This window comes from Bos indicus x Bos taurus, chromosome 16 (genome assembly GCF_003369695.1).
Source record: "Bos indicus x Bos taurus breed Angus x Brahman F1 hybrid chromosome 16, Bos_hybrid_MaternalHap_v2.0, whole genome shotgun sequence".
NCBI classification, from domain to species: domain Eukaryota; kingdom Metazoa; phylum Chordata; class Mammalia; order Artiodactyla; family Bovidae; genus Bos; species Bos indicus x Bos taurus.
The window spans coordinates 4,934,824-4,959,802 of record NC_040091.1 but is presented as its reverse complement, the minus strand read 5'-3'; the positions used below and the strand labels follow the sequence as shown (position 1 = coordinate 4,959,802).

The 24,979-nt window shown below is 37.9% G+C and overlaps 1 protein-coding gene across 1 annotated transcript; it reads right to left on the bottom strand.

Annotated features, from left to right (window-relative positions):
• Window positions 1–367: 367 nt before the first annotated feature.
• LOC113906359 (apolipoprotein R-like) lies at window positions 368–8,629 on the bottom strand. The gene is made up of 4 exons (XM_027564383.1): window positions 8,226–8,629; window positions 2,987–3,157; window positions 2,028–2,203; window positions 368–1,470 (listed from the first exon to the last, which is right to left on the bottom strand). Exons 1-4 carry the CDS (start codon window positions 8,308–8,310, stop codon window positions 1,315–1,317), a joined length of 588 nt encoding a protein of 195 aa, XP_027420184.1. The 5' UTR covers window positions 8,311–8,629; the 3' UTR covers window positions 368–1,314.
• Between the last annotated feature and the right edge of the window lie 16,350 nt (window positions 8,630–24,979).

Below are 24,979 nucleotides of genomic sequence, written 5' to 3'. Positions count from 1 at the left end.
GCCACATGTGGTTACTGAGTATTTCAAATATGGCTAGTTCAAATTTAGATGTGCTTTAATTTAAATATATCTATACTTAAATACAGTGTGTATATATATATATTTAAATATATATACTTATTATACTGCATATATATAAGTATATATATACACTTATATATACTGCATTTAAGTGTATATATATATATATATACACACACACACATATATATATACACACTTATATATATATATACACTTATATATATATATATATATACTGCATTTTTAGGATTTAGTATGAAGAAAAGAATGTTAAATACAATGCTAATAACTTTCACATTGATTACATATCAAAATGACTCTAAATAAAATACATTATTGAAACTAATTTCAAATATTTAATTTTACTTTTTAAATGTAGCTACTGAAATTTATACATTTTGGCTCTCAGAATTTATTCTAGAAATTTACAGAAAAATAAAAGATAATGGGTTATATTAATATCAACCAAATATGTTTGAATATATTTAAGAACAAAAAAACATTCTGAAAGATAAAGAAGTTTATTACATAATAAAAAAGGGTCAGTTATCAAGAAGATACAAATTCTAAACATTTATGCCCCTAATAATAGTCCTTTAAAGTATAGGAAGCAAAAACTAAAAGCTACAGGAAATAATAGACAAACCTACAAAGAGAATTTTGATACCCCTTCTTCCAATCATTGATAGAACAAATAGACTGAAAATCAGCCAGAGTAGAGAAGACTGGAACCATATTAGCAACCAACTTTACCTAATTGACATTTATAGGGAGTACCACTCAGCAGCAAAACACACAGTCTTTACAAGAATACATGGAATATTGAACAAGTGCCACATTCTAAGCCATAAAACATGTATCAATAAAATTGATAAATCCAAGGCAGACTGGTCAGGAAGCAAAAAGAGAGAAGATATGAATTATCAGCATCAGGAATAAGCATCACTATAGATCCTACAGCTAATCAAAGAATAAGAAAGTCACAACTGTAGAAGTTAGTAAGGTAAAAAATACTGTATTTTTTAAATTTATTTATTTTAATTAGAGGCTAATTACGTTACAATATTGTATTGATTTTGCCATACATCAACATGAATCCGCCACTGGTGTACACATGTTCCCAATCCTGAACCCCCTCCCACCTCCCTCCCCATACCATCCCTCTGGGTCATCCCAGTGCACCAGCCCCAAGCATCCTGTATTTTGTGTGAGTGTGGCAAGAACTCTCCTGCACAGTGAAGCATACTGATACTGCAACTTCTTTCCTGAGAATGTATCCAAGAGAAAGCCTCAAGCAATTTCCAATTTGCGTTTTTCTTGCTCCAGTTTTTCAATCTCCAGAGACAATTTATGTAACTCCAGGGCCACCTTTGCTTCCATGGCATTCGGGAGACACTTTAGGAGTTTTTGGCCTTTAAAGACTGCCTCACAAACTTCAGCAGATACCTGAAAGAGGAAACAAAAAGAATGATTTCAGAAAGTTTCCTCATCCTTGTAAAGGGTGAGCTTCTTCAGGAAGTCTTATGACATAAGAAAGACTGGAAAATGAAGAACTACCCCAGGACTGATGATGGGTAGGAAACTCCAGAAAAATATTTTGGATCCTAGAAAAATATTTTCCTGAGAGCTCAGTCTGTGTTTGTTCTCAAATAATAATCAGCATCAGTGCCAAACACAGAGGAAGTATAAGCAGGAAGAAAATCCCCCCCCAAAACAACTAGCACATCAGTTCTGCTGACCAACCAGAAATGGAGCAAAACCACATAATTTATTGGAGGAAATACTAAAGACTAGATATCTGGTCAATAAGACTCTTGTTCACACACCTGAGATGACCTACTGGAAGGTGGAAAAAGCCAATAGACAGCTCATAAATTCACCCCCCTCGACTGAAATAGACCTTTAAGACATATTATTTCTTTTTCTATTTTATGAACCATCCCATTTCCCTTTAATTAATTTTGAGGTGTCATATGACATAAAATTCATTGGCTGTTACTCACCTTCTCACACTTGGGCACATCTGGACTCCAGAATTTGTTCTCTGAGCAAAGGATGTCCTGGGAACCAACCATCCTATAGCCAGGGTCACACCTGACGGTGACAGTTTCAGGGCTGACATATTGATCCTTCTCCACAGACAGCTTTCCATTTGATATTTCTGGTTTTTGGCATAGAGCTGTAATCAAGACACATTTTCTTAGCATTGTGAATATCTCAGATACAACACATTTTAACACTAATAATAGCATTTAAAAAGGATAAAAATATTGCTGAATTCTACCTTTCTTTTCTATGCTACTGATACACTACTATTATTACTACCAATACTGGCAAGTATTTATGGAGCTCTGGCTGGAATCACCTGTGTGCAAACACAATATGTACATCATTTAAAGTAAGCTTTCAGCAACTCTGTGAGGGAGGCCCTATGGTTATCTTCACCTTAGAGATGAAGCAACTGAGACACAGGGAAGTTAAATGCCTTGCCCCACATCACATAATTTCAGCTGCAAAGCAAAAGTGAGAGCCTAGGGGCTGTTCTTAGCTGTTAACTTCTGCCCTGTGGGACCTCTCTTCTTGCCTCAGTTTCATCTTGTGTAAAAAAAAAAAAAAAAAATAGCACCAGTAACTCAGCTCCTGGAGTTATTATGAGTGAAATGATTAAAATAACCTTTAGGAACATCTTCCTTATTGTGCCATAATAGCCACTTACCCAATAAGGAGGTCAACCCTATCAGTCAACTCTCCCATGAAAGGTTCTGGCCTCTATAAGAATTTGAGGTGCCATTTATTGGATATGTGGGAATTAAACCACAGTGGACCTCACTCAGGCTCAAGCACATGCTCATGACAACTCTACCTCTGGCTGGGAGGACGCGTTCTCTCAGAGTCACTTCTGAATTACTCCATAGTAGCTCTATCTCTTAGTGCTATTCTGCCTCCAGAGAACCTAGATTACCTTTACACTGAGGAGCCGGTGGTGACCACCCGACAAATCTGCAGGAGATTCTAGCCTCTCCAACAAGAGTATATCCTTCCTGACATTCATACTCAACCACATCAGTTCCCCATATTTCTCTTTGAATATACATAAAGTGTCCATGTTTAACTTCAGGTGGTGGACTACAACCTTCAATGGTGAAAGAGAGAGAAGAGGTTTTTGTTGTTATTGTTGTTTAAACAAAGCAGCACATTAAACAAAGCAGCATTCAACTAAAGTGATCGATTGAAAGACTTTTATCCTTCCCAATAAATTTCATTGCCCATAAGATAATTGGAATTATTCACAAAGAAGAGATGTGGTGGTGGTGGTTTAGTGACTAAGTCGTGTCCAACTCTTGTGACTTCAGGGACTGTAGCCTGCCAGGCTTCTCTGTCCATGGGATTCTCCAGGCAAGAATACTGAGTGGGTTTCCATTTCCTTCTCCAGGGGATCTTCCCAACCCAAGGATCGAACCCGGGTCTCCAGCACTGCAGGCAGATTCTTTACCAACTGAGCTATGAAGGAAGCACCAAAGAAGGACTGTGCTCCTCTATTACTATGTGGCTGGAAATTAAGGAAAGGAGGTATGTATAAGGGTATCTGAGGGAAAGAGAACTGATCCTCACCTTGTATACAACTGTTTTTATTTTTCAATAAGTTTAAATATTTAGCAAAATATGAGTATAAGCATTTACCATAAAATGTCAGGCAGTACTTAAAGCATTTAACAAATATTAACTCATTTAATTCTCCCAAACAACCCTATGAGGTATGCATTATTATTATTATTTTCATTTCATAGATGAGGAAACACAGAGAAGTACAGTAACTTTCCCAAGGTCACACAAGGGAGGGACTGAGTCAGGGCAGTTCTGCTCCACGCAGACCATGGTCTTGGCAATACACTGCCCTCAGCAGAGAGAATGGGCTACTTGAGGACAGTGGAAGACTTCCAGTAATTAAAGCTTAGAGTCAGTCTTTTTTTTTTTTAACTAAAGTTACTAAAGAAACATTCGTGATCAAGAGACATTGTTCTGTGAAAACTTGTAGGGACTGTGCAAATCCAGAATACCATATCACTTCCGTACCCATCAATCCCAAGAATATTCTGTGGTTTTGCATCTTTTATAGAAGAGAATATTAGAAAATGTTTTCTGAAATTACTTCAATAATGAAATAAGAATTAACCCATACAAAGACATTATATCAAATTTCACATAGCCTTGGAGGATTTAGTTAATAATTTTAAAATATTGGCAAATACACATAATTTTAAGAAACAGACGTTAGGTTTATCAGGACTTGGAAAGCTTTCATAATTTTGTGTCTTCTATAAATAAAAGATTAAAGTTATAGAGTAAACCTGGGTTCAGTGAATTTTCTAGAGCACCTCACAGAAATCAGAGAAATATTTAACTTACCAGATTTATTGTAAAAGGATATAACTCAGGAACAGCCATACGGAAGAGATGCAAAGGGCAAAGTGTGTGAAAGGGGCACAGAGCTTCCATGCCATCTCCAGAAATGCCAGTTTTCCTGCACCTCTACATATTCACCAACCAGAAGCTCTCTAAGTCCCATCTTTTGGGGGTTTTATGGAGGCTTTATCACATAGATATGGCTAATAAAAACATTGGTCATTAGCAATTGATTCAACCTCCAACCCCTGCCTCCTCACCAGAGGCAGAGGGTAAGACTGATAATTCCAACCCTCTAATCATGATTAGCAACCACTGTCCATCTTTGGGCTTACTCATGGTTCAGCAGTCAAGAATCCGCTTGCTATGCAGGAGACACAGGAGATTTGGGTTCAATCCCTGGGTCGGGAAGATCCCCTGGAGGAGAGCATGGCAACCTACTCCAGTATTCCTGCCTGGAGAAACCCAGGTAAAAAGGAGCCTTGCGAGCTATAGTCCAAAGAGTCAAACATGACTGAAGCGACTTGAGCACCCTTCTTTAGTTGGGGTTCTGAAGTTAGTTCATTAGACACTTTTCTCATCATCTTTACTTAGGATATTATCAGAGTTTTGGGAGCTGTGAGCCAGGAACCTTGGACAAAGACCAAATACACATTTTCTGAATGACCAAATGACCAAAAAAAATTTTTTTTCTTTCAAATCACATTATCACATTTGTGAATGCACCTGACCAACTCTGGCACACAACAATATTTGGTTTCTCTGAACTACATTTCTTGTTAGCAATAACAGGTGTATCTATCTATGTCCTAAGCACCGTGTTAAGCACTTCACTTACAACATTTCATTTAATTTTAAAAAACAAAAACATAAAAACCTTACTTGAGTGTCATTGTCATCCTCATTTACAGATGAAGAAACAGACTAATCAATAAAGTATAAATAGAAAGACTAAGCAAATAAATCACACAATGAGTGAAGTACAAGTCTTCAAATCTGTTAAAGACATTCTATTTTTGTCTCACTGGTTTGGCAGTTATGTTGTGGGGTATGTGTGTGTGTATATCTGTGCTGACAGATAGATAAGTAGACAAACAGATCTTTATTCTCCTTTTGCATCTTGAGGGCAGGGAGCACATTTCATAACTCTCCATACCACAGACACTTAGAATGTTCCTCTGAAAGGGGCAGTTCCCAAACAGATATTTGTGAGAAGGTGATGTTACCTATACAGGAAGTCTAGAGCTCAAGTATAGCCCTTCCTGAGGCTTACGTGAAATAAATTTTTAGTAACACAATAGACATAAGATTGTTGCACTAAACTCCATGGAGAATATTAAGGGTCACATTGGAGCCTCGTTAAAATAGTGAGGATGGCATATAAATAGTTAAGTCAAAATAGCAGGCAGACTATGGTATTTGTCAAAAGAAAGCAGAAAATATGTATTATAAGAAGAGGAAGAGAAATCCCATGCGTAAATATGCCAGGAAAATGCCTCCTAGGGGCAGGACTTGGTATTGGATAGTTAGCTGCATTGATGAGGCATTTTATATTGAGGGGGAATTATGTTAGCAAGAATGAGAGGGAGCAAATCACATGGGAATATTTATGGTTGGTTAATAGGCTAGTTTGACTAGAGAATCACATAGGGGAGAAGTGTGAGAGGTAGGCTATGAAACTGGGATCAGATTATGACAGGTTTTAAACAATAGGTTGGGTTAAAGGCATAATTCCATAAACAATGGAGGAATTAAGGAAATGAAAAAGAAGGAATTTATTCAAAAGATAAATTAATAGCTCCCAAGACTTCTTGACCAATGATATATGGCCTTTCTTTACTGACTTACCCAATGGAAATAGAAATTCAAAGATGAACATGGAAGGTTGGTAGAATAAACACACCACACACACACACACACACACACACACACACACACATACACACACACACACACACACACATATACACACATATATACACAAAAGAGAATCTATTACTTGCTAAATAAGTTAAAAAATCATCAGGTCCAATTCCTAGCCAAACACTTGAAGAAGTTTATAATTCTATATTGACTTTTTTAGCCTTCTCTCAATTACTTTCATCTTTTTGCAGAAGAAGCCTCCAAAATAATGATACCACCATATCCTCTTTAGAAATTAAATTAGACAAAAGAAAAATCATATAAGAAAAAGAAAAGGATCTATACATTAAAAGAAACTCAAGAGGCATATGAGTCAATTGTGATGTGTAGACCTTACTTGGATTCTAATTTGAATAAATAAAGTTACAAAAACATTTATAAATAAGACAATCAGGAAAATTTGAAACCTAGATACTTGACATTATGTAATCATTACTTAATTTTACATATGATAATGGTTTGTCATAGCTTTTAAGAAAGAATGCCTATCTTTTAGAGATATATGCTAAAATATTCAGAAGTAATATCCAAGATTTCCTTCTAAATAACTTAGACTGGGAAAAATGGATGTGGATATGGTTAAAACAAGAATGGTCATGAGTTGATAATTGTTGGATCTGAGTAATAAGTATTTGAAGCTTTGTACATATTTTAAGTTATCAATAGGAAAAAAAGAAATCACATTTTCTGATTTAAAAAATCACCTTTAATGCACAGATTTCATTTATATAAAGCACAACTAAATGCTCTAGTCACATTTCTCCATAGAGTCCTACAGGTATTATCAAATCTTCTCAATGCTGATTAATTTATAAACATTACCAAACTGCAAAAAATTAAACTTACATATATAAAATGTCATTTACAGAGAGCTTTTTTACATATGACTTAAGATTCTAGTTCATTTTCTCAGAATTAGTGGTAACAGTTACAATTTCAATTTTGCTTAAGAGAAGGTAATAACACGCCAATGGATTAGAAACAAAAATTATCTCTGAGTGTAATAAACTAATTGAAAAATTAAGAAATTACAAGCATTTGTGAGTTCATATTTATGTATCATTATGAAAGTAATGTTATTTGCAGTTTATTCTTTTTTTTAACTGAAATGTAATTGAACTCAACATTATGTTCAATCTAGGTGTACAACACATTTATTTACCTTATAAAATGCATGCATGCTCTATTGCTCAGTCATGTCCAACTCTTTGTCACTCCATGGACTGTAGTTCACTAGGCTCCTCTGTCCATGAGATTTCCCAGGCAAGAATACTGGAGTAGGTTGCCATTTCCTTCTCCAGGGGATATTCCTGACCCAGGGATGCAACCTGCATCTTCCGCACTGCAGGTAGATTCTTAACCATCTGAACCACCAGGGAAGCCCTTTATAAATGCTCACCACGATAATCTAGTTACTGTCATCATACAAGCCTATTACAATACTGTTGACCATGTTCCCCATGCTGTTCATTTCATTCCCACAATTCATTATCTGTTTACTAGAGCAGACCCCCAGGAATTCATACAAAATAACTGTTTCTCTAATAATGATAATAATATAAATATAAAAGTACTAAAAAAACATTTTGAAAATATTTGGGAATTCAGTTGTTCCATTAATAAAATAGAAGTTAATAAACAATTTATTATAACATTGGTAAAGCAATTTGTTAACTGAAATTGACATTAGTAAAACAAGTTATTATACCTCCCACAAAGTAATATAAAACATTTCAATTTGATCATACTTTTAAAATTCCTAATATGGAATGAATATATTTGCAATTGATTGGTTTAACTACCTTCTTGCTATTAATTGAATACTTTTCTAATTGCTTTTCTGGGACCTGAGAATCCGCAATGATTTTACTCACCTTGTAAGCCGTCAGGGCAGAGGAGCACAGTCAGAATCCCAAGGAGGTACAGAACTGGGGACTTTCTCCCTGACACAGGCTTCATGGTAAGTGTTGACAATTGTGACCAACGGAAGCTCAAAGATCACAGGTTGCACCTGAAAATATCTGGAAGGAAGAGAGTGAACTAGCAGCAGCACTCTCCAAATGAATTCAGCTGCACTATAGTCAGCAAAATCCCAGCGTAAAAAAAAAATACAGGTCAAAACTCTGAACTGAGAGCTTCTTCCTCCTCAGTTAGGAAGAAACTGGGTGGAACAGGGCAGAATTAGGACTTTTGCAATCAACTGAGTCAAAGGGCACTAGAAACCTCAATATTATCATCAAGATCTGATGCCACGAGCAAGTGGGACTTTTGAGAGTATTTAGAACTCTGAGAGTATTTAGAAACCGTAACCCCAGTCTTTTTGTGTGTGTGTGCTAGGACTGGAAATTGCTGTTTTGAAATGTAAATGATTAATTTCTGAGTGACAAGATAAATAGGGATTTTTTTTAAAAAAGCACTTTGGTTCAGAGTGGAAATCTCCACAACTCTCAAAACAAAACTTGAGTTAGCTCAAGCTGAACATTAAGTCCAGTGGAGCTTGGATACTAGTATGAGAGGAAGCCATTTCTGAAAAGCACTAACTATTAGGAAAAGTTGTGACTTTGAGTATTAGTTTGGACTGCCAACAGCAGGATGAAATTTTAAAAAACAGAACCTGTTGGAGAAAGTTGTTTCCTTCCTGAAGTTCTAAAGCCCAGTGGAGAAAGACAAGCATGAAAAGACTCAGGAATATAAATGGGCCTGAAAATACAACTCTTCCAAAGAAAGGCAATGCCAAAAAATGCTCAAACTACCACACAATTGCACTCATCTCACGCACTAGCAAAGCAATGCTCAAAATTCTCCAAGCCAGGCTTCGACAGTACATGAACTGTGAACTTCCAGATGTTCAAGCTGGATTTAGAAAATGCAGAGGAACCAGAGATCAAATTGCCAACATGTGTTGGATCATCAAAAAAGCAAGAAAGTTCCAGAAAAACATCTACTTCCTCTTTATTGACTATGCCAAAGCCTTTGACTGTGTAGACCACAACAAACTCTGGAACATTCTTAAAGAGCTGGGAATACCAGACCATCTGACCTGCCTCCTGAGAAATATGTATGCAGGTCAGGAAGCAACAGTTAGAACTGGACATGGAACAACAGACTGGTTCCAAATAGGAAAAGGAGTACATCAAGGCTGTATATTGTCACCCTGCTTATTTAACTTATATGCAGAGTACATCCTGAGAAATGCTGAGCTGGATTAAGAACAAGCTGGAATCGAGATTGCCGGGAGAAATATCAATAACTCCAGATATGCAGATGACACCACCCTTATGGAAAAAAGCAAAGAAGAAATAAAGCACCTGTTGATGAAAGTGAAAGAGGAGAGTGAAAAAATTGGCTTAAAACTCAACATTCAGAAAACTAAGATCATGGTACCTGGTACCATAACTTCATAGCAAATAGATGGGGAAACAGTGACAGACTTAATTTTGGGGGGGTCTAAAATCACTTCAGATGGTGACTGCAGCCATGAAATTAAAAGACAATTGCTCCTTGGAAGAAAAGTTGTGACCAACCTAGACAACATATTAAAAAGCAGAGACATTACTTTGCCAATAAAGGTCAGTCTAGTCAAAGCTATGGTTTTTCCAGTAGTCATATATGGATGTCAGAGTTGAACTATAAAGAAAGTTGAGTGCTGAAGAATTGATGTTTCTGAACTGTGGTGTTGGAGAAGACTCTTGAGAGTCCCTTGGACAGCAAGGAGATCCAACCTGTCCATCCTAAAGGAAATCAGTCCTGAATATTCATTGGAAGGACTGATGTTGAAGCTGAAACTCCAATACTTTGGCCACCTGATGTGAAGAACTGACTCATTTTAAAAGACCCTGATACTGGGAAAGATTGAAGGCGGGAAGAGAAGGGGATTTCAGAAGATAAGATGGTTGAATGACATCACCGGCTCAATGGACATGAGTTTTAGTAAACTCGAGGAGTTGGTGATGGACAGGGAGGCCTGGCGTGCTGCAGTCCATAGGGTCGGAAGGAGTTGGACATGACTGAGTGACTGAACTGAACTGAAAATACTACTCAGACAATATTTGAGCGAGACATTCCTTGTAGTTATTGCTGCTTTACCTAACACACTTAATGAGTCACCCTTTGGTGCCTTTCTAATCTGTTAGAAGAGGGAAGAGTAGTGCCTGAAGTACTGAATAATCAGGCACTAGACTGTGAAGAGGTTGGGAGTGGTTAAGTATGAAGAGAGAAAGGTTCCAGAAGACGTTAAGAATATTCAGAATGTATTCAGAATGCCAAAAGACACATCCAGTCCTGTGTTATATTTCTGACAAAGACAGCAAAAGACAAGGGTTTACCTGCATAATTTTCATCTGTAATGGAATAACTGGAAATATACTGATGTTTATTAAAAGAAGGCAATGAGTTTTGGGAAATGCCTGAAAATGAACTTCCCAGCAAGTTCAGCTGTGGGTAAAGAGTTTTTTTAAGTGTTCAAAATCCAAAGTGCTGACTCTCACCAGGGCTGTGTAAATTATGGTGCAATACTGATCACAGAACAACCAAATTTCAGCCTTACCAGAAATGAAGGAAAACAAACACATTTACCATGAGTTTACTTTAATTTAGAAAGAGAATCCAAGATATTACCAAATATTAGGAAAAAAGGCAACTTAGAACATCCACTAGAAGACAATTTTGAATTCTCACTTCTATTAAGCCCTTACTCTGTGCCAAGCAAGTTCCATAAGTAATTTTAATTGAAAAATGTTAAGACTTGCCAAAAATTTACAAAAAACAAATGGCTGATCCAAGATTCATCTCCTAAAGAGCCACTAAATGGACAATATTGATACAACCCACTCATGTTATTCAAATGGTTATACTTGTGTGTGAATTTAGTCAGTTCTGTACTGTTTTATCATGTATGTAAGTTGGTGTATCCACTGCCACAGTCAAAATCCAGAACAATTCCATCATCACAAGGAATTTTTATAGCCACACCCACCTCTTTCTTGGCTATCTCCTTATTCCTCACCCCTGGCAACCACTAATCTGGTTTCCATTTCTAGAACTTTGTCATTTTAAAACTGTTACATAGATAGAATGTACAGTAAAATCTTTGGGCATTAGATTTCTTTCATTCACCATAATTCCTTTGACATCCATTCAAGTCTTTGTACATGTCAACAGTCTTTTCCTTTTAATTGCTGCGTGGTATTCCATGGTACAGATGTATCACACAGTGTTCACCTAATGAGGGTTTCCACATTCTTGCCAGAATTTGATGTTGTTACCATTTTTTATTTTATCCATTCTAATAAGTGTGCAGTAATACCTTGTGGTCTTAATTTGCATTTCCTTAATAGGTAATGATGTTGAACAGCTTTTCTTGTGCTAATTTGCCATTTATATGTGCTCTTCAATTTCTTCATGATTTTTGCCCATTTCCTAATTATATTGTTTTTCACTGTAAAGTTTTGAGAATCCTTTATTCTAGATATTGTTGTCGTTGTTATTGTTCAGTCACTCAGTCATGTCCAAACCTTTGTGACCTCATGGACTGCAGCACGCCAGGCTTCCTTGTCCTTCACCATCTCCCGGAGCTTGCTCAAACTCATGTCCATTGAGTCAGTGATGCCATCCAACCATCTCATCCCTGTCACCGTTCCCTTTCCACCTGCCCTCAATCTTTACCAGCATCAGGGTTTTTTCCAGTGTGTCAGCTTTTTGCATCAGGTGGACAAAGTATTGAAGCTTCAGCTACAGCATCAGTCCTTCCAATGAATATTCAGGGTTGATTTCCTTTAGGATTGACTGGTTTGATCTCCTTGCAGTCCAAGGGACTCTCAAGAGTCTTCTCTAGTTCAAAGGCATCAATCCTTTGGCACTCAGCCTTTTTAATCATCCAGGTCTCGCATCCATACATGACTCCTGGAAAAACCATAGTTCTGATTATATGGACATTTGTAGGCAAAGTAATGCTCTACTTTTTAATATGCAGTCTAGGTTGGTCACTGCTTTTCTTCCAAGGAGCAAGCATCTTTTCATTTCATGGATTCAGTCACAAGAAAATAAAATCTGTCATTGTTTCCATTGTTTCCCCATCTGTTTGCCATGAAGTGATGGAACTGGATGCCACGATCTTTGTTTTACAAATGTTGAGTTTTAAGCCAGCTCTTCCACTTTCATCAATACTTCCCTAGTGGCTCAGATGGTAAAGCATCTGCCTTCAATGTTGGAGACCCAGGTTCGATCCCTAGGTGGGGAAGATCCTCTGGAAAAGGAAATGGCAACCCACTCCAGTACTCTTGCCAGGAAAATCCCATGTACAGAGGAGCCTGTACGGAGGACCCTAGTCCATGGGGTCACAAAGAGTCAGACCCTGAGTGACTAATTTTCACTTTCATCAAGAGGCTTACCACCTCTTCACTTTCTGCCATAAGAATGGTGTCATCTGCATATCTGAAGTTATTGATATTTCTCCCCAGTCTTGATTCCAGCTTGAGCTTCATCCAGCCCAGCATTTCACATGATGTAGTCTGCATAGAAGTTAAAGAAGCAGGGTGACAATATACATTCTTGACATACTCTTTTCCCAATTTTGAACCAATCTGTTGTTTCATGTCTGGCTCTAACTATTGCCTCCTGACCTGCACACAGGTTTCACAGGTAAGGTGGTCTGGTATTCCCATCTCTTGAAGAACTTTCCACAGTTTGTTGTGATCCTCATAGTCAAAGGCTTTAGAGTAGTCAATGAAGCTGAAGCAGATATTTTTCTGGAATTCTCTAGTTTTTGCTATGATCCAACAGATGTTGGCAATTTGATCTCTGGTTCCTCTGCCTTTTCTAAATCCAGCTTGTATATCTGAAAGTTCTCAGTTTCCATACTGCTGAAACCTAGCTTGAAGGATTTTAATCATTACTTTGCTAACATGAGAAATGAGTGTAATTGTACAGTAGTTTGTACACTCTTTTTCATTGCCTGTTTTGGGGATTGGAATGAAAACTGACCTTTTCCAGTTCTGCAGCCACTGCTTAGTTTTCCAATTTTGCTGGCATATTAGTTCTAGTCATATATATGATTTAAAAGATTGTAGCTTGTCTTTCATCCCTTCACATGGTATTTTGCAGAGAAAAGTTTTTCATTTTAATGAGGCCCAGCTTATCAACTTTACTTTTATGAATTTCCTTTTGTGTCTTTTGGTGTCAAGCCTAAAATATTTCCCTAGACTTATATCCCAAGAAGTTCTCCTATGTTTTTTTCTAGAAGTGTTATAGTTTTACACATTGCATTTAAGTCTTAGATTCCATTTGTATCTCCTCTACATTTTCATAATTTTTTTTTTAATTTTATGTTTCACTTTTAAGTCAGGATTCATTTTGAGTTAATTTTTATGTAAAGTGGGAGGTTTAGATCAAAGTCCATCTTTTGCCAATAGATGTCCAGTTGCTCTAGCACTGTTTGTCCAAAAGGCTACCTTTTCTCCATTGGCTTGCTATTGCTTTCATCAAAAATCAGTTAAGCATATTTGTATGTAGATTTGTTTTTAACTATCTAGCATGAGCTGTTAATTCAACAAATGTTTACTGAACCCCCAAAATGAGCCAAAATCTCTTCTAGGTGCTGTGGGTGCAACACTACTCAAGGCACACAAAAATTTCCATACTCCTAGAGCTTATGGTCTAGTAAGAAAAATCAATATCAGCAAAAGAAAAATTAATGCATATCATGAAGTCAGAAAGATAAGTACTGTGAAATAAAATAATGCAGGGTAAATTGGAAGATAGTAATGTCTCAGGAGGAATGAGCAGCATATATTAAACAATTTGTCCAAGGAAGTTCTTTCTGAATAATTGACACTTGAGTGAAGACTTGAATTAAATATGGAGAGTAAACTGTGCAAATACCCAGCGGAAATATTTCTTGAAAGAGAGAACATGTCCTGCAAACTTGACTGGATGTGTGTAAGAGTATGGAGAGTTCTATTTTCAGTATAGCTGTGTAAGCTTCTATGTTTCTACTCCCTCACAGATAACTAGTATGAACTCTGAGCAAGACATGGAGGCGAGGAGTACCTACCTAAAGGGACTAGAGAGTGAACCTCAGTGGATACATTCTAGAGAGCAATAGCTACTAGAAGAAGGAAGATTGCATTTGGCCTGGTGAGGGATATATATAGAAAATCAGCAGACTTTCTGGTAATAAGAGCCACTGGAAAATGAAGGGCTAAAAATTAAGGAGCCAAAAGAGGGGGAGACCTTCCTGTCTGTAAACCCTGCCTGTCTCTGGCTGATCTCTAATCACTTATTAGTGAAAACACCCCAGCTAAGGGTAAAAGAACTAAACTAAGGTTTGAGCTGCTATCCAGGACAGAATTTTCAGTTTGAGTCCAACTAATTACACGCTTAAACCAACAAACCTTAACCCATCTTTTGGAGGGAAATAACAGAATCCATTCACAATGACCAGTATACAGTCCAAAATTATTTGACATGAAGAAACTAGAAAACCTGAACCATTCTTAAGGGGAAAAAGTAAAAAAACTATCCTCAAGATTATCCAAATGTTGAAATAAGTAAATAAAGATCTAAAGATAACTACAAAAACTATGCTCAATGATGTAAAGGAATATAAGCTTATTAATGAAAGGAAACAAATTTCAGTAGAAAAACAAAAACTATATAAAACCACCTAAAGAAATTCTAAAACTGCAAAATACAGTCTTTAAAACATTACTGGAGGAACTTAATGACAGATGAAAGAATCAATGAACTTAAGGATGAAGCAAAGTTATACAGCTCAAAATAACCTGAAGTTAAAACTCCCCTCCAGGTCCTCCCCACCATTCTATGCAAAACAAAAAACTCTCTGACCTGAAGAAAAAAATGGACATTAAAGTTGATTAGGCCCAGCTCCCAGCCAGTCCAGCCTCTGGGCAATCTCCACAATTCCTTGCCCCAGCTGTTTAAGAGATAACCACTCCTAACAACCTTGGAGAAGAACAGGCCCCCTTAAGACATTAGGTTTCCACATATATGCCTATATATACTTACTCTTTTCTTGGGTTAGTGCAGCCGCTCACTAATCTGACTGCTGCCCCTTCTCACCTGATTAAAGGTGATCTGTTCCTGTAAAGTGCCAGTCTCATTCTTTTTCTGAATCTCGCCTTCTCTAACTCCCTTAACCTACAAAGGATACATTAATAGAAATTACCCAACCTTAAGATAAGAGAGAAGGCAATGGCACCCCACTCTAGTACTTGAACTGTTCATCTTTTTCACATATGGTAATATACATGTTTCAAAGCTATTCTTCCAAATCATCCCACTTTTGCCTTCTCCCACAGAGGCCAAAAGTCTGTTCTTTATATCTGTGTATCTTTTGCTGTCTTGCATATAGTATCATTGTCACCATCTTTCTAAATTCCATATATATGCATTAATATAGTGTATTGGTGTTTCTCTTTCTGACTTATTTCACTCTATACAAGAGGCTCCAGTTTCATCCTCCTCATTAGAACTGACTCAAATGTGTTCTTTTTAATAGCTGAGTAATATTTCATTGTGTATATGTACCACAGCTTTCTTATCCGTTCGTCTGCCAATGGACATCTAGGTTGCTTTCATGTCCTAGCTATTGTAAACAATGTTGTAATGAACACTGGGGTACACCTGTCTCTTTCAATTCTGGTTTCCTTGGTGTGTGTGCCCAGCAGTGAGATTTCTGGGTCCTATGGCATCACTGACTCAATGGACATGAGTCTGAGTGAACTCCAGGAGTTGGTGATGGACAGGGAGGCCTGGTGTGCTGCGATTCATGGGGTCGCAAAGAGTTGGACACTACTGAGCGACTGAAGTGAACTGATGGCAGTTCTATTTCCAGCTTTTTAAGGAATCTCCACACTGTTCTTCATAGTAGCTGTATTAGTTTGCATTCCCACCAACAGTGTAAGAGGGTTCCCTTTTCTCCACACCCTCTCCAACATTTATTGTTTGTAGACTTTTCGATAGAAGCCATTCTGACCAGATGGAGAAGGCAATGGCACCCCACTCCAGCACTCTTGCCTGGAAAATCCCATGGATGGAAGAGCCTAATAGGCTGCAGTCCATGGGGTCTCGAAGAGTCGGACACGACTGAACGACTTCACTTTCACTTTTCACTTTCATGCATTGGAGAAGGAAATGGCAACCCACTCCAGTGTTCTTGCCTGGAGAATCCCAGGGACAGGGGAGCCTAGTGGGCTGCCGTCTATGGGGTCACACAGAGTCAGACATGACTGAAGTGACTTAGCAGCAGCAGCAGCATGATACCTCACATTGGTTTTGATCTGCATTTCTCTGATAATAAGTGATGTTGAACATCTTTTCATGTGTTTATTAGCCATCTGTATGTCTTCTTTGGAGAAATGTCTGTTTAGTTCTTTGGCCCATTTTTTGATTGGGTCATTTATTTTTCTGGTATTGAGCTGCATGAGCTTCTTGTATATTTTTGAGATTAATTCTTTGTCAATTGCTTTGTTGGCTATTATTTTCTCCCATTCTGAAGGCTGTCTTTTCACCTTGCTTATAGTTTCCTTCACTGTGCAAAAGCTTTTAAGTTTAATTAGGTCCCATTTGTTTCCATTACTTTTATTTTTATTTTTCCATTGCTATTATTTCCATTACTCCGGGAGGTAGGTCATAGAGGATCTTGCTGTGATTTATGTCAGAGAGTGTTCCACCTATGTTTTCCTCTAGGAGTTTTATAGTTTCTGATCTTCATTTAGATCTATCCTCCATTTTGAGTTTATTTTTTTGTATGGTGTTAGAAACTGTTCTAGTTTCATTCGTCTACAGGTGGTTAACCAATTTTCCCAGCAGCACTTGTTATAGAGATTGTCTTTTCTCCACTGTATATTTTTGTCTCCTTTTTCAAAGATAAGATATCCATAGGTGTGTGGATTTATCTCTGGGCTTTTTATTTTGTTCCATTGATCTATATTTCTGTCTTTGTGCCAGGACCATTCTGTCTTGATGACCATAGCTTTGTAGTATAATCTGAAGTCAGGCACATTGATTCCTCTAGTTCCATTGCTCTTTCTCAAGATTTCTTTGGCTATTCAAGGTTTTCTGTGTTTCCAAACAGATCATGTTTTTCATGATTTGTTCATGATTTCATGATTTGTTCATGGTTATGTGAAAAATACTGTTGGTAGCTTGATAGGGATTGCATTGAATCTATAGATTGCTTTGGGTAGTATACTCATTGTCACTATATTGATTCTTCTTATCCATGAATATGGTATATTTCTCCATCTATTTGTGTCATCTTTGATTTCTTTCATCAGTGTTTTATAGTTTTATATATATAGGTCTTTTGTTTCTTTAGGTAAATTTATTCCTAAGTTTTCTATTCTTTTCATCACAATGATGAATGGGATTATTTCCCTAATTTCTCTTTCTGTTTTGTCATTGTTAGTATATAGGAATGCAAGGGATTTCTGTGTATTACTTTTATATCCTACAACTTTACTATATTCATTGATTAGCTCTAGTAATTTTCTGGTGGTATCTTTAGGGTTTTCTATGTACAGTATCATACCATCTGCAAACAGTGAGAGCTTTACTTCTTTTCTGATCTGAATTCCTTTTCTTTTTTTTCTCTGATTGCTGTAGCTAGGACTTCCACAACTATGTTGAATAATAGTGGTGAAAGTGGACACCCTTGTCTTGTTCATGATCTTAGGGGGAATGTTTCAGTTTTTCGCCATTGAGAATAATGTTTGTTGTAGGCTTATCATATATGGCCTTTACTATGTTGAGGTAGGTTCCTTCTATGCCCATTTTTTGAAGAGCTTTAATCATAAATGCATGTTGAATTTTATCAAAGGCTTTTTCTGCATCTATTGAGATTATCATGTGGTTTTTATCTTTCAATTTGTCAATATAGTGTATCACATTGATCAATTTGCATATATTGAAGAATCCTTGCATCCCTGGAACAAACCCAACTTGATCATGATATATAAACTTTTTGATGTTGTTGTTGAATTCTGTTTTGCAAAATTTTGTTGAGGATTTTTGCATCTATGTTCCTCAGTGATATTGGCTTGCAGTTTTCTTTTTGTGTATTGTCTTTGTCCGGTTTTGGTATCAGGGTGATGGTGGTCTTGTAGAATGAGTTTGGAAGTGTTCCTTCCTCTGCAATTTTTTGGAAGAGTTTTAGAAGGATAGGCAATAGCTCTTTGCTAAATGTTCGATAGAATTCTCTTGTGAAGCCATCTGGTCCTGGGGTTTTGTTTTGAGGGAGATTTTTGATCACAGCTTCAATTTCAGTGCTTGTAATTGGGTTGTTCATAATTTCTATTTCTTCCTGGTTCAGTCTTGGAAGATTGAACTTTTCTAAGAATCTTTATATAGGGTGAGATTTGTGCTTAGTTTTTTGTTTGTTTTGTTTGTTTGTTTGTTTTTTCTCTGATGGGCAAAGATGAGTGAGATGGTAATCCGGTCTGCTGATGATGGGGTTTGTATTTTTGTTTTGTTTTTTGTTTAGATAAGGCATCATGCACAGGGTGCTACTGGTGGTTAGGTGTGTTACATAGAGAAGAGAAGAGGGAGGAGGAAGATAAAGGTGACCTGAGGGAGAAAAGGGAAAGTCAAAAGGGGAGAGAGCAATCAAGCCAGGAATCACATCCCTAAGTGAAAATGGATACTGAAGATTAGATTCATAAAGGTACAAAATTGATAACAAATATCAAAAAACAAAGATTAAAAATCTAGAATAGAGGTTAGACTCTCAAAAATATAATATAAAAAATAAATTTAAAAATGCAATATAAAAAATACAAAACAAAATCAATCACAAAAATTTTTTTTTAATATATGAAAGTTGCTTTAAAAATAGGGTCTTTTTTTTGCAAGGTAATAGTAGGTTATAAAAACTAAAAGAAGTAATAAAGAACTTAAATTTGAAAAACAAAATTAAAAAGTAATAATAGTGAAAATATATCTAGGAATTTCTCTGGAGCTGTTGTGGGCAGTGTGGGGTCAGTTCAGTTTCAGATAGTTCCTTGTTCCACCTTGTGCTTGTCCTCAAGGTCTATCAGCCCCTTCCAATGCTTAGTCAATATTAACTACAGGGTTTTAATATATTGTGCCTGTCACTTCCAGAGAGGTTCCTTCTTCTTTGTTTATTTTGGCTTCCTCCTCTTGCAAGTTTCTTCAGCATATAATTTCTGCCCTGACACAAGGGGGGCGTGAAGGTGGTCACTTATTTAGGCTCACTTGTTCAGTTGTGTTGTGAAGAGGGAGCAACACTGCAAACAAATATCACTGGCATGTGTGGGGAGTGCTCACAGTGTATGGACACACTGGGTTTGCCACAGCTCACAACAGCATGTGCTTTACAGGTCTAAACTGCTCAGGCTCCAGGGTGCTCTGCAAGGGCACTGTCCCAAGTGGGCCCTGCGTTTCATGTACTTCCCAGGTCTAAGCCACTTAGGTTCTCAGGTACTCTGCCAGGGCACAGACTCAGCTGGGCATGTGTTTTGTGCCCTTCCCAGGTCCGAGCTGCTCAGGCAACCAGGTGCTTGGCGAGCTCACTGTCCAGGTAGGCTGAGCATCTTAAACACTTCCCCAGTCCCCACCAGGATTGCAGGTGCACCGCAAGAGCACCTTCTCAAGTTGTGCTGTGTGTCTCCTCTGGGGTGCTGATCTGAGGCTGCAACCCTCCTGCCAGATGCCAATCATCCAGGATCCCAGAAAGACGTGGTTAGCAACTGGGAGCCTGCTCACAGTTTGGAGAAAATGCTGTCTCTGGGACCAAGATTAGAGCAGCCCCTTGCCTTCCGACTCTGGCTGTCACACACCTGCCTCTCTGCCTTGGGGGAGTTGGGGGAGGAGGGGTCTGTATGCAGCTGGTTAGCTCTCCTTTGGTGTTCACTCAATTCCTTGTTCTGTGACTGGGCCAGGCTGCACATTAGAGCCTTTTGCACTTTCGCAGGAAAGTTCTCTTTCTTTCTTTTTTTTTTTTTTTCTCCCTCTCTGGTGATCCCACAGTTTGGGTTGCTATCTCACATTAGCTCCCTCAGATTGTCCTCAGGGTATTTAGCCCCGGTCCTTACCCTAAGCAACAATTATGCAGCCCACGCCTCCCTGTCCAGCTTCTGCTCACTGGTGGTGGACGTGAGCATCTGGGCTACTTCTCCATTGGCAGTTGCAGTTAGGCACTATTCTCTGTTTGCTTGTTTATTTGTTTTTTCCTCCCAGTTATGTTGCCCTCTGAGATTCCAAAACTCCCTATAGACCTGCCTGTGAGAGGGTTTCCTACTGTGTAAAAATTTCTCCTTCACGACTCCCTCCCCAGGATGGGTCTCCATCCCTAACTCTTTTGTCTCTCCTTTTGTCTTTTATATTTTGCCTTACCTCCTTTCAAAGAGAATGGGCTGCCTTTCTGGGTGCCTGGTGTCCTTTGCCAGCATTCCGAAGTTGTTTTGTGGAAGTTGACCAGCGTTCAAATGATCTTTTGATGAATTTGTGGGGGAGAAAGTTGTCTCCCCATCCTATTCCTCTGTCATCTTGGGGCCACCTCTCTAAAAGCTATGTTTTTCCAGTTATCATGTACAGATATGAGAGCTGGACCATAAAAAAGGCTGAGCATTGAAGAATTGATGCTTTCAAACTGTGATGCTGGAGAAGACCCTTGAGAGTCCCTTGGACAGCAAGGAGATCCAACCAGTCAATCCTAAAGGAAATCAACCCTGAATACTCATTGGAAGGACTGATGCTGAAGCTGAAGCTCCAATACTTTTGCCTCCTGATGATAAGAGCTGACTCACCGGAAAAAAAAAAAAAAAAACTGATTCTGGAAAAGATTGAGGGCAGAAGAAGGGGGTGACAGAGGAAGAGATGGTTAGATGACATCACTGACTCAATGGACACGTTGTTGTTCAGTCGCTCTGTCATGTCTGACACTTTGAAACCCCATGGATTGCAACCAACCAGGGTTCCCTATCTTTCACTATCTCCTGGAGTTTGACTCAAACTCATGTCCATTGAGTTTATGATGCCATCTCATCCTCTGTCACCCCTTTTCCCTCCTGCCTTCAACCTTTCCCAGCATCAGGGTCTTTTCAGTGGATCAGTTCTTCACATCAGGTGGCCAAAGTATTGGAGTTTCATCTTCAACATCAGTCCTTCCAATTAACACTCAGGACTGGTCTCCTTTAGGATGGACTGGTTGGACCTCCTTGCAGCCCAAGGGACTCTCAAGAGTCTTCTCTAAAACCACAGTTCAAAAGCATCAATTCTATGGAACTCAGCCTTCTTTATGGTCCAACTCTAACATGCATACATGATTACTGGGAAAACCACAGCTTTGACCAAAAGTACCTTTGTTGGCAAAGTAATGTCTCTGCTTTTTAATATTATGTCTAGGTTTGTCATAGCTTTCCTTTCATGGCTGCAGTCACCATCTGCAGTGATTCTTGAGCCCAAGAAAAAAAAATCTGTTACTGTTTTCACTTTGCCACCATCTATTTACTTTGAAATTATGGGAACAGATGCCATGATTTTAGTTTTAAATCAGCTTTTTCATGCTCCTCTTTCACTTTCATCAAGAGGTTCTTTAGCTCCTCTTCACTCTCTGCCATCAGGATGGTGTCATCTGTATATCTGAGTTTATTGATATTTCTCCCTGCAATCTTGATTCCAGCTTGTGCTTCATCCAGTCCAGCACTTCACATGATGTAGTCTGCATATAAGTTAAATAAGCAGGGTGACAATATACAGACTTGACATACTCCTTTCCCAATTTTGAACCAGTCCATTGTTCCTGTTTGGCTCTAACTGTCGCTTCCTAACCTGCTTACAGGCTTCCCAAGAGGCAGGTAATGTGGTCTGGTATTCCCATCTCTTTAGGAATTTTCCACAGTTTGTTGTGATCCACACTGTCAAAGGTTTTAGAGTAGTCAATGAAGCAGAAGTAGATGTTTTTCTGGAATTCCTTTGCTTTCTCTGTGATCCAAGGAATGTTGACAATTTCATTTCTGGTTCCTATGCCTTTTCTAAACACAGATTGTACATGTTGAAAATCTCAGTTCATGTACTACTAAAGCCTAGCTTGAAGAATTTTGAGCATAACCTTACCAGCATAGTAAATGAGCACAACTATATGATAGTCTGAACATTCTTTGGCATTTCCCTTCTTTGTGATTGGAATGAAATCTGATGTTTTCTGGTCCTGTGGCCACAGCTGTTTTCCAAACTTGCTTACATATTGAATGTAGCACTTTAACAGCATCATCTTTTAGGATTTGAAATAGCTCAGCTGGAATTCCATCATCTCAACCAACTTTGTTCATAGTAATGCTCCTAAGGCCTACTTCACTTCCCACTCCAGGATGTCTGGCTCTAGGTTAGTGACTAAACTATTATGGTTATCCCGGTCATTAAGACCTTTTCTGTATAATTCTTTTGTGTATTCTTGCCACCTCTTCTTAATCTCCTCTGCTTCTATTAGGTTCTTATGTTAAACCAATCATCTGTTTTTGGCATTTGGGTTGTTTCTATGTCTTGGCTATTGTGAATAGAACTGTTTTGAACATTGGGGTGTGTGTTTTTGAATTAGTGTTTTCATCCTAAAGATCTACTAAAAGATCTTATCTCCAAATAGTGTTACATTCTGAAGTGCTAGAGTACCTCAAATTTCAACATATGAGTTTGGGGTGGACACAATTCACCTCAATTCGTAGCTCTTTTTTGAGATATAATTGACATAACACAAAATTTATCATTTTAATGTCTATAATTCATAAAGTGTGCAGCCATCATCACTATCTAATTTCAGAATGCTTACATCACTCCAAAAAGAAACTTCTTATCCTTTAGCACTCACTCTTCATTCTTTCGCTCCCCTCCTGCTGCTGCTAAGTTTCGTCAGTCATGTCCGACTCTGTGACCCCATAGACGGCAGCCCAACAGGCTCCTCTGTCCCTGGGATTCTCCAGGAAAGAACACTGGAGTGGGTTGCCATTTCCTTCTCCAATGCATAAAAGTGAAAGTGAAAGTAAAGTTGCTCAGTCGGGTCCGACTCTTAGCAGCCCCATGGACTATAGCCTACCAGGCTCCTCCATCCATGGGATTCTCCAGGCAAGAGTACTGGAGTGAGTTGCCATTGCCTTCTCTGCTTGCTCCCCTAAGCTCTGCCAAATACTAGTCTACCTTTTGTCTCTATAGAGTTGACATTTCATATAAATTAAAGCATACAGGATGGACAGTCCTTTATGTCTGGTTTTTTTTTTTTTTTTCCTTAGCATAATGTTCCCAAGGTTCATCCACATTGTAGAATGTGTCAATACTTCATTCTTCTTTGTTGCTAAGTAGTACACCATTTGGGCTTCTCAAGTGATATGAATGGTAAAGAACCCACCTGCCAATGCAGGAGACATAAAAGACACTGGTTCAATGTTTGGGTTGGGAAGATCCGCTGGAGGAAGGCATGGTAACCCACTTCAGTATTCTTGCCTGGAGAATCCCATGGACAGGAAAGTCTGGCAGTCTACAGTCCATAGGGTCGCAAAAAGTTAGACATGACTGAAGCAACTTAGCACACACATACATAGTATATACCACATGTATGAATAGACCACATTTTGTTTATCCAATCATCCATTGAGTTGTTTTCACTTTGGGGTTATTATGAATAATGCTGCTGTGCACATTCTTGTGCATGTGTTTGTAGGAAGATACGCTTTCTGTTCTCTTAGGTATATGACTGACAATGAGCTGCTGGATCACATAGGCACTCTAATTTTTGAGAACCTGTCAACTTTTTTTCAAACAGCTACAGTATTTCACATTCCTACCAGCAATTTATTAGTGTTCTAATTTCTCCACATCCTCCCAACACTTTTTATTTTCTACTAAAAATAATTATAGTTACTTCGGTAGGTGGGGAGTGGTATGCCATTGCAGTTCTGGTTTGTGTTTCTCTAAAACTAATAATGCTGAGTATCTTTCATGTACCTACTGGCAATTTGTACATCTTCTTTGTCAAACATTTTTTTTATTTTCCTTTCATACTTAATATAAGCAGAAATGCTTGTTTTAATATTAGAAAATTTACAACTCTTTTCATAATGTGCTTTGTGTTGTTATATACAAGGTTATTTGCCTACTTTAAGATCATGAAAGAATTCTTTTACATGTGTCACTTATTTTTTTTTACCTTTCACATGTAGATCTACAATCACTTCAGACTTCTTTTCAGTAAATGTAAGGTAAGGAGTCAAGTTACAATTTTTCCATGTAGCTCTACAATTAATGTATGAAATATGCATTGAAAAGACATCATTTCTTCCACAACACTGAAGAGTCAAATTTTTCACAATTAAGGTAAATATTTTACTATGAATATCAATTTTATATATGTATATATAAAATACATATAAGTATAATCAACTCAATTGCATTGGTACCAATACCCACTGTTTTAATTAATACACCTTTATAGTTCATCTCTCTTAAAATCTAGTAATATTAGTTCTCCAACTTTGTTCTGTTTCAAAATTATCTTGGCTATTCTTGGATGTTTTCATGCCCCTGAGTGTCTTCTGATAAACCCAGAAAATGAACAGACCACTTGGTTTTGGCCTTTGGTACCACAGAAGAAATTCCATTC

What these genes read in the sequence shown, in the direction of transcription:
- LOC113906359 (XM_027564383.1), bottom strand. Translation starts at nt 8,310, where the DNA reads ATGAAGCCTGTGTCAGGGAGAAAGTCCCCAGTTCTGTACCTCCTTGGG. An exon ending in ACCGGCTCCTCAGTGTAAAG is followed by an intron (nt 2,204 to 2,986) that starts GTAATCTAGGTT and finishes TCTTGATTACAG; the next exon opens with CTCTATGCCAAAAACCAGAA. An exon ending in ATGTGCCCAAGTGTGAGAAG is followed by an intron (nt 1,471 to 2,027) that starts GTGAGTAACAGC and finishes TTCCTCTTTCAG; the next exon opens with GTATCTGCTGAAGTTTGTGA.